Source organism: Aplysia californica, unplaced genomic scaffold (genome assembly GCF_000002075.1).
Source record: "Aplysia californica isolate F4 #8 unplaced genomic scaffold, AplCal3.0 scaffold01440, whole genome shotgun sequence".
NCBI classification, from domain to species: Eukaryota; Metazoa; Mollusca; class Gastropoda; order Aplysiida; family Aplysiidae; genus Aplysia; species Aplysia californica.
In genome coordinates this window covers 101225-115187 of record NW_004798710.1, presented here as the reverse complement: position 1 = coordinate 115187, position 13963 = coordinate 101225, and the positions used below count along the sequence as shown (strand labels likewise).

Here is a 13963-nt window from a genome sequence, read left to right as displayed (position 1 = left end):
TGTGAAAGATTTGTACACAGGTGTAAAATGTCTGTGAAAGATTTGTACACAGGTGTAAAATGTCTGTGAAAGATTTGTACACAGGTGTAAAATGTCTGTGAAAGATTTGTAAAATGTCTGTGAAAGTACTGAAAGGTTTGTAAGCTGGTGTAAAATGCCTGTGAAAGATTTGTAAAATGTCTGTGAAAGGTTCGTAAAGCGGTGTAATTTGTTGGAAGAAAAGAGGTGTTCAAAGTGCTGGAACGTCGGCTAGGCGCAGTATTTGACGTATTTCTTCTCTAATGTTGTCGGTTCACATTTTGGTTTTTGTGTTCTTGAAGAGGAAGAAACTGATTTCAAAAGCTTTGTGTAACATTTTCTGCACTGAATTAATGCCTTCGTCCCCATTCAATCTGTTTGTCTCACACACAGTAAAAATGAGTAGCTCTAAAAAATTGTCCTCTGAAGTGAAACTTTGAAGCAAGTTTTGAATTATTTGTGGGCTGTTTATCTGACAGTGTTCTTGCGGAAAATAAATGATTTCATTCCAGATGAATACACACGCAACAGCTGGAAGTCTGACTAGATCCTTTTGTCTTGGCTTTGGGTTGTCATTGCACAACTTTGTGTTTTGTCTCACCTTACGAGGGGGATGGTAGCGCTGGTGGAACTAGTTGACTCACAAATCTGGTTACGTCTAGCTGGCATTGTTGTGAAAGTGCTACGTCCTATTGTTGTTAATGTGCTATGTCCTAAGTGCTGTGTGCTATTGTTATTATAGTTATATCCTATTGTTGCGGAAGTGCTGGGTCCTATTGCTATGTCCTATTGTTGCGGAAGTGCTGTGTCCTTTTGCTATGTCCTATTGTTGCGGAAGTGCTGTGTCCTATTGCTATGTCCTATTGTTGCGGAAGTGCTGTGTCCTATTGTTGCGGAAGTGCTATGTGCTATTGTTGCGGAAGTGCTGTGTCCTATTGTTGCGGAAGTGCTGTGTGCTATTGTTGCGGAAGTGCTATGTGCTATTGTTGTGGAAGTGCTGTGTCCTATTATTGCGGAAGTGCTATGTGCTATTATCGCGGAAGTGCTGTGTCCTATTATCGCGGAAGTGCTATGTGCTATTGTTGCGGAAGTGCTGTGTCCTATTGTTGCGGAAGTGCTATTGTTGCGGTACTGAACCTTCTGAGTGGTGTGACAATGTCTCCTTGGCTTGGTCCCCCATAGCCTATTGTTTCTTTCCTCCTATTTTCTGTGACCCAATGTTGCTGATTCTCATGACTGGATGATATGTCAGATAGTTCCTTGTGATAGAGTTTTGCTCAGTGCATTCTCCTTACTTGAAGTTCATTGTAATGTTAACCGAAAAAGAAATAAAATAGTTTCTTATTCACTAATTGATTTGTTTTAAAAAATTGTTTGTACAAGTTTCTACTGTTTATCTCACAACTTTCTACTGTTTCTCTTTTCACTCTCTACTTCTACTTCTACTGTTACTGTCACACTTCTACTGTTACTGTCACACTTCTACTGTTACTGTTACTTTCACACTTCTACTGTTACTCTCACACTTCTACTGTTACTGTCACACTTCTACTGTTACTGTTACTGTCACACTTCTACTGTTACTGTCACACTTCTACTGTTACTGTCACACTTCTACTGTTACTGTTACTGTCACACTTCTACTGTTACTGTCACACTTCTACTGTTACTGTCACACTTCTACTGTTACTGTTACTGTCACACTTCTACTGTTACTGTCACACTTCTACTGTTACTGTTACTGTCACACTTCTACTGTTACTGTCACACTTCTACTGTTACTGTTACTGTCACACTTCTACTGTTACTGTCACACTTCTACTGTTACTGTTACTGTCACACTTCTACTGTTACTGTTACTGTCACACTTCTACTGTTACTGTTACTGTCACACTTCTACTGTTACTGTCACACTTCTACTGTTACTGTTACTGTCACACTTCTACTGTTACTGTCACACTTCTACTGTTACTGTTACTGTCACACTTCTACTGTTACTGTCACACTTCTACTGTTACTGTCACACTTCTACTGTTACTGTTACTGTCACACTTCTACTGTTACTGTCACACTTCTACTGTTACTGTTACTGTCACACTTCTACTGTTACTGTCACACTTCTACTGTTACTGTTACTGTCACATTTCTACTGTTACTGTCACACTTCTACTGTTACTGTCACACTTCTACTGTTACTGTTACTGTCACACTTCTACTGTCACTGTTACTGTCACACTTCTACTGTTACTGTCACACTTCTACTGTTACTGTTACTGTCACACTTCTACTGTCACTGTTACTGTCACACTTCTACTGTTACTGTCACACTTCTACTGTTACTGTTACTGTCACACTTCTACTGTTACTCATACCTTGCTCCTATGGCTAGTGCTATCGTTCAGCTACGTCCTTGACCTCAAGAGTGGGAAAGTCGGAAACCGCCTTATCAGGTCTCGGGAGAGTGCGAACTATCTCGGAGTTCCCGTGTGCAAGGTGCCCACGTTAAAGATCCCTTGGTGATCTTAAACTCGATAAGAGTAGGCTTCGACCGCCACTCGGACAAAAATTCAAAATTGATTGCTATCAAAACTGAAAAGTGTAATCAATTATATAGAAACATGGAGCACCTTTGGGAGTGTGGCAGTGCAGCTGCCTCAAGGCACTATAGACCTTTCTCTCTCTCTCTCTCTCTCTCTCTCTCTCTCTCTCTCTCTCTCTCTCTCTCTCTCTCTCTCTCTCTCTCTCTCTCTCTCTTTCACTCTGACACACTCTCTCTCTCTCTCTCTCACACACACACACCCACACACACACACACACACACACACACACACACACACACTCTCACACACACACACACACACACACACACACACACCTTACTCCTCTCCCCACTCAATGTAACATAACTTGATGTACTTTTCTGTCACAAAACCTTCACGAGTTCGGATTTCCGTTTTGCATCACCGGCCAGAGTAGCCGAGAGTTGTGCCCCTTCTCAAACAACACCAAAAATGGCGAACAGAGCACCGACATCGTCTTCTTCTCGAAGAAAGTCTGACGGTTCAGGATTTCAGAAGAAACCTGGTCAGAACAAACCTGCAGGCAAAAAACCTTTACCAGAACCAACCCATATAGGGCATTTCATAATGATGCTCATCATGAAAGTTTGCCGAATGATCCTGTTTGTTGACACGTCAGTGAAGATCGGGGTCTACCTCATCGGAGTCATGTTCGGCTCTATTATTTGTGACCTCTTTGTAGTGCCTAAAACTATTTTTGCGAATTCACGAAACCCCCTGAATCAGTATTTTATCAAACTCGGTTGGGCCTGGACTTTCACATTTGTTACTGCTTATATTATTCTCACGAGTTTGGTCTACTGTTGCCGCGATATTCCCAGAATGTGCCAACATATCCTTCGCATTGCTGTGGGAACTTTCTGGTGGTACACTTGTACCTCGATGTTTGTTCACATTGAGAAAGTTGTGGGCTTGTGTACTCTTTCAAGTCACGGAGATAAATCGTCTTGTGAAGAAGCTGGAAGAAGTTGGCTGGGATTTGATATTTCTGGACATGTCTTCCTGGAAATTCATTGTCTCCTAATTATATCAGAAGAACTCAAAACCTTCAAAGAATGGAAGAAATTAGGAATGATCCTCGAGGATGAAGACTTGAAAGATAAAAGAAGGGTATCGGAAGAGGAAATTGCACAAGGACAGATGAATTATAAGACATTAACGCCGTACATCAAGATTCTTGTTTTGTGCATCTCAGTAATTTTTGTGCTGTTTGAGTTTATGCTTCTCATTTCGACAATTTATCGATTTCATACTTTGTCTCAAAAAGTGACAGCTTCTTTTGTTGCTGTTATTTGCTGGTTTTTGAGTTACAGAGTTATTTTCCGCTCGGCGTGTCCTTTTCCTTTTGTGCCAGTGATGCCAGGTTATAGTCTTCTCAATTTTATGAAAATAAGTTAGGGCTGGGAAGGAATGGTTGTTTTTTCCACAGACTTTGAACTTACTTTGTGTTACCATAAATATTTTATATTATAATTATAGCTGTGGCATTTGAAAAAATCAATTTTTTTATGATACTTGTATAATCCTGAATGATGTGATCTCTTCTTAATCTTATTCTCATGGTTTTGGTTAGAAATAAGTGCTGCTTTATAAATGTTTCTTTTCATTTCACCTTTTCTTCATGTACTCGTGCTAACTTAGATGAAGAGCTTATAATAAGTTATTTTATAAAAACATGGTTATTTGCAAAAGCGAATTTGATTTTTGATAAGGGAGAGTGGGGCATTAGGAAATTATGATTTCAGCTGTTTTGAGACTTTGTCACAGGGCTTCTCACTAATTACTTACCTCTAGCTGTGTGACCTCAGGCTTGGAACTGACGGAACCTGTGCTCGGGACTCAAATGTCTCAGGATCTTCTGCCTCGACTGAGCTTGTCTGAGTCGTCTGTTTTGTTCCTTTACCAGTCCTTATAGTTTTTTAAAAAGTTTCCCTCCAATCTGGTTGTCCATTCACAAACTTAGGTTCCTCGTCCTTTTCAGACAATGACGTTATAATATAGCAATGCCAATCGCCCGCTGCGCCTTGTGCCGGAAATCGGCCTCCGCGCGAGGGGTATTTTTTGGGCCGCTCGGAATCAGAAGTGACTCTCTTCTAAGTATATAGTTACGGGAAAACTCCAGGACGAAAATAAATGAAACTCGGCAACCAACCAGAGGAAAGGTTAAACTAACGACATGCCAGCGTACAATCCCGAACGATTACTACTAGAACCGGAGTTGCCGTGTTTGTGAGAATTTCCTCTGCGGTTCGAAAACTAAGCGGAGCTGCGGGTTGATCGCCGACCACACAAGCGCCCCACATGTTTTCTTTATTGCTGTAAAATTTCAGATCTCTGCATTTAGTAGATTTTCCGTACCAACTTAAAATTACCACCCACCCATTGATAAAACACTAGATCTAGAAACTTAATCGCGCATTCCAAACGCGAGGTGCCAGCATGCAAGAGGCGCGTGATCGCTAGGCGGCATGTGATTGGCTGCCTATAACCAAATGGGTCACCGATGACTACATCGCAGGTTTTCCCGATAGCGCTTTACTGAGTTTTAGAAGGGGTGATCGCGTCGCGGTAAAAACGATGTCACGCAATTCAACAGATTTCACGCAAATATCAGTCTTTAAGATCCAAAGTAATGAAGACATAGAAAAAGTGATAGCAGAACTAGATTGGGCACTAAAAATCACATGGAGATGCCAACTTTCATTCATATGCTCCCAATTCATTACTGACTTATGAACAGTTTTTCCTCAAAATACAGTCGAACCTGCCCTCACGGCCACCTCTATAAGACGGCCACCTGTACAAACGGCCACTTTCCATTTCCCCCCTTGCGTTTTTTCTATATAATTTAACTGTGTAAAACGGGCACCTGTCCAACGCGGCCGCGGCCACCTTATTTAAACACACAACCCCTATCACACTAAGCAATAACACCCGTCTAAGACGGCCACCTTAGTGACTCCATTTCGTTTTGTCATAAATTGTGCTTTGGCCCCTGGCGTTGTGGGCGAGCTGTCATAATTCAATCCCCTGTCGCTGTTGTTAGGTAGTCCCTCCAACCGATCATGTTGCGTAGGCCCCTCCCACTGTTGACCAATAGCTACCAATTTTCAGCTGCTGGTGAGGTAAGCGTGTGATCCCTCATAACCCATAAGCCCCGCCCAGAACTTAAACACAAATCGTAAGGGAGATGAGTGGTCACTGTTTACCCAGTCTGTAACAAAGTAACAAAGGACGTCAACATGAACTTGTGACAGAAAGGTCGCTCGTTCTCCGAGTGGTGGCGACCCATGAGTTTGTTTTTACATCGCACTCGGTCTTCCTTGTCTGATACATTTCGTTTTATTGTCACCCTTTTGCGAAATCAGCAACAAAATAAAGATTACAAACAAAATACAAACCACCACCAACAAAAACAAGAATGCGGCTACTTTCGATTGGGACCTCTGATAGGAATAATTTGTTTTCTTCATCTTGATCAGTCCTGCCTAAGACGGCCACCTGTCTTATACGGCCACTTTTCTCCTAGACAATGGGTGGCCGTCTTACACAGGTTTGAACTACATCAAAACATGTCCCACATTTTGGCGATTTTTTCCTATATGAAGGTCCTCCAACATTTTGCAAACAAAAATCCCAATAACTTTTTTATTTATCAATGGATTTTAAAAATTTTAAAACCATAGATCTTAGAATTTACTCTAGTTTCATTTAAGTCCATTTTTAAGCAATTAAGATGAAAATTTAATTTTTCATTGTCATTACTAACCGTTATAGTACAGTAACTTTGATAGTACACTAATAGTACTTAGGGATATCTGTAACTTCTTCTTAGGAAAAGCTTTCTACAGGCCTACTGCCTCGATATTGTCAACATACACTCAGCCATTTCTCTTTCTACAGGCCTACTGCCTCGATATTGTCAACATACACTCAGCCGTTTCTCTTTCTACAGGCCTACTGCCTCGATATTGTCAACATACACTCAGCCGTTTCTCTTTCTACAGGCCTACTGCCTCGATATTGTCAACATACACTCAGCCGTTTCTCTTTCTACAGGCCTACTGCCTCGATATTGTCAACATACACTCAGCCGTTTCTCTTTCTACAGGCCTACTGCCTCGATATTGTCAACATACACTCAGCCGTTTCTCTTTCTACAGGCCTACTGCCTCGATATTCATCAATTGGAATTTGTTGTAATGTCCGTGGTGTTCTTCCACTTTGGGAGTACACAGAACTGTTTAGCCGCAGCGTGAATGCCGACGACTACTGTGGGACGTCACAGCACCATGTGATGTGACCATAGGCAGACTCCATCTTGGGATCCCTAGCTCTGTTGTTGCCGCCACCCTCCGCTTTCTTTTTGTAGCTCTGTAAAAAATGAGTGGAAAAAAACAGGGCAAACTTGGATTAAAAACTCTTAGTGTACGCCCGCCGATTCCATGTTTTTATGCAGCCTTTTTTTGTGATTTTTAGGGGGTCGTGGTAAACTTAATTTTTTTACCTGTGTTTTTGTATTGTTTGTTTGTTTAGTATAGGGTTTTACGGCGCTCGCAACTGCATAAGGTCATATGAGCGTGCGGGACACACCTAATACTTTTTCGTTGGTAGGAAATTTTGAATTTTGCCCGGGTGGCGGCCGAAGCCTACTCTTATCGATTTTAGACCACCAAGGGATCTTTAACGTGCACAACTTGCACACGGGCCCTCCGAGATTTTTCGCCCTTGTCCGAGAAGGCTAGGTGTAGATCTTTCCTACCAGAAGATCAGGGGTGTGGCAGAATGACAGCAGTTAGGAGGAGCCAATGAGTAGCAGTAGAAAGGCTGCAGAAAGAGTCAGGAGCCCAGAGGAGGGGGCAAAGGAGGTGAGGGGGTGGGGGCAGAAAGTGGAAATGAAAGCAGACAACAGAACATTGTTAGAGATCAGGAAAGGATGTGAAAGGAGACAATTTTAGAGAAGAAAATTTTTTGGTCGCTACCCGGAATCGAACCCGGGACCTTTGAATGAGAGGCCAACACCTTAACCTCTAGGCCACGAGAGCCCCCTAATTGTATGACACATCAACATTTTCAGAAATGAACAAACAATTCAACCTTGGTAAAGAAAAAGAATATATCAGGCATGAGAGAAGAGAATGTGACTTGCCGTGTTCCAACTAAGTTGTCTGCCGTGTGGTGTTTGGTTGTTCTTGGGGGATCCCACGATGCACTCTGTCGGTGCCACAGGCCCGAGCTCTCCGCTGAAGTAACTGCAGGAACAACCGAGACTTGAGCCCCAGTCATCCATGTTCTGCATATATAGTCTGTTTACACAACCAAATGATTCATCAGGTCCTCGTTCATGACACCTAAGAGAAAGAGACTGATAACACAAAGTAACAGCACCCCCCCCCCCCTCCCCTTTTCCTTTCACTTACAAAAATTTTTTGAAATAATTCTGGGTCCTGAGATTTGTTTAGAAGACAATTCCGAAAGCAGGAGCAGACTGGAAAAGTTTGGGTTTGGAAACTTTTAGCCTCTAACTGAAAGGGGTAGGCTCAGTTTAGAGAAGGAAAAGGATGATAATAATTATAGGGTGTTAGATCTGGCTACAAGTTTTCCTTGTCTTATGTGGCTTTCAAATCAGCTTTTTCTCATTTGATTTTTGCCTTTTAAATCTTTGTTTCTGTTCTAAACCATGCCCCTGCTCTCCGGAACTTGAAGACTAAATGGTTTCAGTTTCTATAGATTTCTTGTAAGTTTTTTAAAAAGCAATGTGATTCAGATTTTCTATTTTTTACTCTTTACTTGAAAGAATTATTTATTTTTACGAATTCTTCCTGATATTAGATCATGTCTTTTGCATTTTCTTGAGTTTTGTCAGAGAATTGCCAAGAACCAGAAAAGATTTATGTTTTGTATGTTTCTTACAGACAAAGTGATCAATTTCCTTTCTCAATTTTAGCTTTGTTGTAGATCATAATTTTCTATCCGTTTTCTTTGTTGTAAGAATATCAGATGGCACGTCTTCTCATCTTTTGCAAGAGACCTCCTCATAATGTCTTTGTACAAGAATTTGTTCAATTCTGTTCATGTCTTTATGAACTAAAGTAATGGATCTATTGTGTTGTTGAGTTATATGCAGACTGGCATTGCCTCAATAACTCTGTTCCCTTTTTGATTTTGTGAGCCACTCATTGCCTCATTCTGGTGTTCCTTTTTATGAGCCACTCATTGCCTCAATAACTCTGTTCCCTTTTTATGAGCCACTCATTGCCTCAATAAATCTGGTGTGTCCACTAGCGAGAGCCACTCATTGCCTCAATAACTCTGGTGTGTGGGTGGTTGGCGTGTGCTCTGGTGTTCCCTTTTTGTGACGGGGAAATACCCTGTGCTGTCACTGTGAGTTGTGAGTGCTTGGAGGCCACAGATTAGAATCTATGTGCACTGTAGAATAGGTCCTGTCATTTCCACATATATATGTGTGTCAAAGTGTTATTTCTTGCGGTTTTCCCTCTGTTTAGAAATTTGTCAAAATGTTGCCCATTGAGTGAAGCTGAGGCTGTTATCATTACATTATTATTATTACCCTATGGTTTACTGTCAATTTTATAATAACCATTGATGTGTTTAGTCTGAAGGCATCATAGATGTATATCTGCAAGGCCGTGATTGAGTTGTACATATATATATATAAGTTCAGCTGATTTGTTAAATTTGCTCGTTAATTGTACTGCACAAACTTAGGTTTGTGGAGTGGGGCTGGATCAAACAGAGGCTACATTTGTTGCATAGACAGTGAGGCAGGTCTGTTTGTGCGGAATCTGCTGAGTGTATTTGTGCCGTTATTGTTTGAAGTAAGTAGCTACTTTTGTTGGGAATGGTTATTGTTTGATGATCGAGTGTCATGAAATGTCCTAACTGTTTTTTCATAATTGTAGGAGTGGATTTGTCTGTTGCGATTATTCCTTGTTGTGAATGCAAAGGACTATAAAGACAGAGATTGTGTTGTGTGTCAAGTTGTGTCAGCGTTTGGCCTAGATTGTGTTGTGTGTCAAGTACTGTCAAGTTGTGTCAGCGTTTGGCATAGATTGTGTTGTGTGTCAAGTTGTGTCAGCATTTGGCATAGATTGTGTTGTGTGTCAGCGTTTGGCATAGATTGTGTTGTGTGTCAAGTTGTGTCAGCGTTTGGCATAGATTGTGTTGTGTGTCAGGTTGTGTCAGCGTTTGGCATAGATTGTGTGGTGTGTCAAGTTGTGTCAGCGTTTGGCCTAGATTGTGTTGTGTGTCATGTTGTGTCATGTTGCTAGGAGACAGTGAGAAGATGGGGTACACAAAGGTGCTACTTGCTTTTGATTTTGATTAGTTAATAGAATTGTAGAGTACAGTGATGGTTATTATAGTGTATAAGTAATATAGTACAGTGATGATTATTATAGTGTATAAGTAATATTGTACAGTGATAATTATTATAGTGTATAAGTAATATAGTACAGTGATGATTATTATAGTGTATAAGTAATATTGTACAGTGATAATTATTATATTGTATAAGTAATATTGTACAGTGATAATTCTAGTGTTTCACAGTAAAGGTAAAAGTAACCTCACAGCCTCGCATACAAACGACTTTTCTATAGCTGTCTTTTTATTTCGATGTACATTTGACCTCCACCACAGATTTGTTGTCTTGGTTTCAGTTTTCCCTTGATGGGGTCCTATCAATCAAATCAATGTAATTGGACAATGAAAAGGCATACAAGTGATCAAAAGTTGTCAAAGTGATCAACAGAAAACAACCGCTCAAGCCTCTCCCCCCGTGACAATCTGTGGACTTTTCTTGCCGTGTGTCTGTTTTTGTGCTCAGATATTTCTGATCTGTGAACTGTTGGTCCCTGCTGAAGCCTAAGCTATGGGGGGAGGTGTACGAAACCTTCCTCTTCCTTTATACCTGATGAATGTGTCCCTGCTGAAGCCTAAGCTATGGGGGGAGGTGTACAAAACCTTCCTCTTCCTTTATACCTGATGAATGTGTCCCTGCTGAAGCCTAAGCTATGGGGGGGAGGCGTACGAAACCTTCCTCTTCCTTTATACCTGATGAATGTGTCCCTGCTGAAGCCTAAGCTATGGGGGAGGTGTTCAAAACCTTCCTCTTCCTTTATACCTGATGCATGTGTACCTTTGAGTTGGCATAATTTATCCTTTAAATTCATGTTTTCCAGTTCTTGTAATATATTTATAACGCTGCTGTTCTGTAATATTTTGCCTTGGAATAGTGAGTGGTTGGAGGGTGTCACTGGTAGGTCCTACTTCTTTACTTTCCCTCTGTTGTTTCTATCTTTCCGTCTTACTTTTCCCCAGCACTAAATGACCGTTATTGTGTTCATGTGCTTCTCTTTACTCAAACAAACAAACAAGCTTTGGGACAAATTTGTGATAAATTATCTGTTGAGAGAAGCAGCAGTTGAGGTCGTCCACTATGTCACACTCTGGGCTGTTTTGTATTTGTAATTTTTGTTTTGTTTTTGTGGCTTGTGACAATAATTGTTTTGTTTATGTTTGGCACATTGTATCCAGTTGTAAACGTACACGTACAGTAGGAGATCCATGTATATGATGTTGTCAACGTACACGTACAGGAGATCCATGTATATGATGTTGTCAACGTACACGTACAGGAGATCCATGTATATGATGTTGTCAACGTACACGTACAGTAGGAGATCCATGTATATGATGTTGTCAACGTACACGTACAGTAGGAGATCCATATATGATGTTGTCAACGTACACGTACAGGAGATCCATGTATATGATGTTGTCAACGTACACGTACAGTAGTAGGAGATCCATGTATATGATGTTGTCAACGTACACGTACAGTAGGAGATCCATGTATATGATGTTGTCAACGTACACGTACAACAGATCCATGTATATGATGTTGCCAACTGTTTGCCAGATCGAGGAAATGCAAACACCTTGCACGAGCTGTGGCAGCGTTCAGTGACAAGCCAAGGAGTTTTATTTTGATCTATTTCCAAGAAGATCTGAGCAGAGTGTTTTCGTGTGTCATGACAACAGTGTTGTGTGACACACCGTACATTTTCATGTCTGTTTTCTTTTACTTTATTTTGTATTCATTGTTTTAAATGACATTTGTTACGACTGTCTTCAGAAGCAAAGACTTCAGCCCAGTTTTCCCTGACATTGACAGTTGCTGATCAACTGTTCTGTACTGATATATGTAACCCATGTTGTTCTGTACTGATATATGTAACCCATGTTGTTCTGTACTGATATATGTAACTCATGTTGTTATGTGTATTTGATTTGTTGTTGTTGATTACTTTCCTAGATGGAGATGTGTTAGAGTTGGTTGAGATGACTTTGTGTTGTTTGTGAGAAGCCGCCGTGAGCGAGTGTTCTCATTTTTGTCAGATTTCGATTTTGCCCTTCCTTTTTTCAAGAGACTGCTTTTGTTTCCCAAGAATGACCCAATAAATCTTTCCTTCCTGCCTTTGAATTCTATGCCTTTGTTACGTCTTTTTCTTGACTTCACTTGCATAGATAGATAGATAGATATCCACGTATCATTTTTGGAAGTAGAAGTGTGCCTGAGGTTTTTTTTAATGATACGGGAGTCGTCGTAGTGAAATCAGGCGCTAGTCCAAGTAGCCCACATGGAATGAAAAGAAAGAAATCAGCGGTTTTTTTTACCAACTACCAGTTTAACAAGTTTGGTTCTTTTTGGTTCACCATCACATTTTATCATTTTATTTTAAAACACATTTTTTGGTGAATTTTAGTGAGAAACGTTGATTGAAGTTAATAAAGGCCAAAAAATGTAACTTTTCAGTTTCCAAGGACTCTCAAGCTGTGTCAGTCCCCAAACTTTGGCAGCCATTCTCTCACTAAGTTAACTTCTGAAACTGAAACCATCTCCTCCAATTACGAAGATCTCGACTTCTATTCAAGATAGATGGTTATTTTTTTCGTAGATGGCAAGACAAATGAACGAGCAGAAAAATGACACCAATAACTCCACAAACCCAAAAACTGACAAGTGCCTGATTCTGCCACATTGTGACATGTGTATGTTTTACTGTGGCCAGATCTAGATCGAGAGATTCTAGGGCTTCAGGAGTTGGAATCTCTGTACAGTGGGCCGTATCTGAACTTTTCTTTTTTGTTGTTGAGAGGGTTTAATTTGTTCCTTCTTCAGAGTTGAATGTTGATTCAGAGCTTCTGGTTGTCTCATGGGGAAAAGACACAACACTCTGTCGGAGAAGTCAGGAGAGTACTGGACTGAACAATGTTTATTGTGGTAGCAAAACTTGTCACCATGGTGTGTACATACATGACACACTTGTCACCATGGTGTGTACACAACACAACTTGTCACCATGGTGTGTACATACATGACACAACTTGTCACCACGGTGTGTACATAGATCTACATGACACAACTTGTCACCATGGTGTGTGCATACATGACACAACTTGTCACCATGGTGTGTACACAACACAACTTGTCACCATGATGTCACTGTCTGTCTACACACAAGACACAACATAACTTGTCACTGTCTGTCTACACACAAGACACAACACAACTTGTCACTGTCTGTCTACACACAAGACACAACACAACATAATACAGTGTAATAGGACAATGTGCTCTGGGGCCAGGAGGAGGTTCCGAGACTGACAAAATTGGTCGCTTTTTTTAAGGACATGCGGGCTAACCCAGATTTCGGGGGTTTCCTGAAATCTTGATCTACATCCAAAATGGGGCATTGCCCTACGTATAGGAGAAGTTTGGTTTCATTGGTGTGTATATTTGTTTGGCTATAGAGAAAACTCTCCTTGTCTTTTAAAGAAACTGAACAAGGGTCCAAAAACTTTACCTTCGGTTTTCTCAAAACAGCATTTTTCGGGATAGCCCCCTTGTGCTTAAACGCGACCAATTATGAATGACACACATTAGAATAGAGATGACCTCCCTTTGACCAGTAAATTGTGGTCGCCCCAGATAGGAGGGTTGATGATATGATGATAAGTGAAGTTCTATGAATGGAACAAATAACGTGCCTGTAAATGACAGAATCAGTGAACAGATTCAAGAACTTCCCTTCCCAAGCTTCCAACTACAGGAGAGTTCGCTGAAACAGAAATATGCGCTGTGTAATACGGACATTGGATCAAGGGATAGATCCATTTGACAACTGATGGTGGTCTAGCTGTAGTTTCTGTCTGTGGGGGGCTGGAGGGTGCTGCAGGTCTGTCTGTCTGTCTGTCTTACTTTGTCCCATTTTGTTTATATATAATATATGGGAACCCTTTATATATAAATATATATATATATATATATATATATATCA

General features: G+C 40.8%; 1 protein-coding gene across 1 annotated transcript; it reads left to right on the top strand.

Moving 5' to 3' along the window:
• The first annotated feature begins 2965 nt into the window (after positions 1–2965).
• Positions 2966–4666, top strand: LOC101845380 (fat storage-inducing transmembrane protein). The gene has a single exon (XM_005112841.3). The coding sequence runs from the start codon at positions 3030–3032 to the stop codon at positions 3993–3995; it is 966 nt and encodes a 321-aa protein (XP_005112898.1). The 5' UTR covers positions 2966–3029; the 3' UTR covers positions 3996–4666.
• The last annotated feature ends 9297 nt before the right edge of the window (positions 4667–13963 follow it).

Coding starts and splice junctions, on each gene's coding strand:
- LOC101845380 (XM_005112841.3), top strand. CDS start 3,030: ATGGCGAACAGAGCACCGACATCGTCTTCTTCTCGAAGAAAGTCTGAC.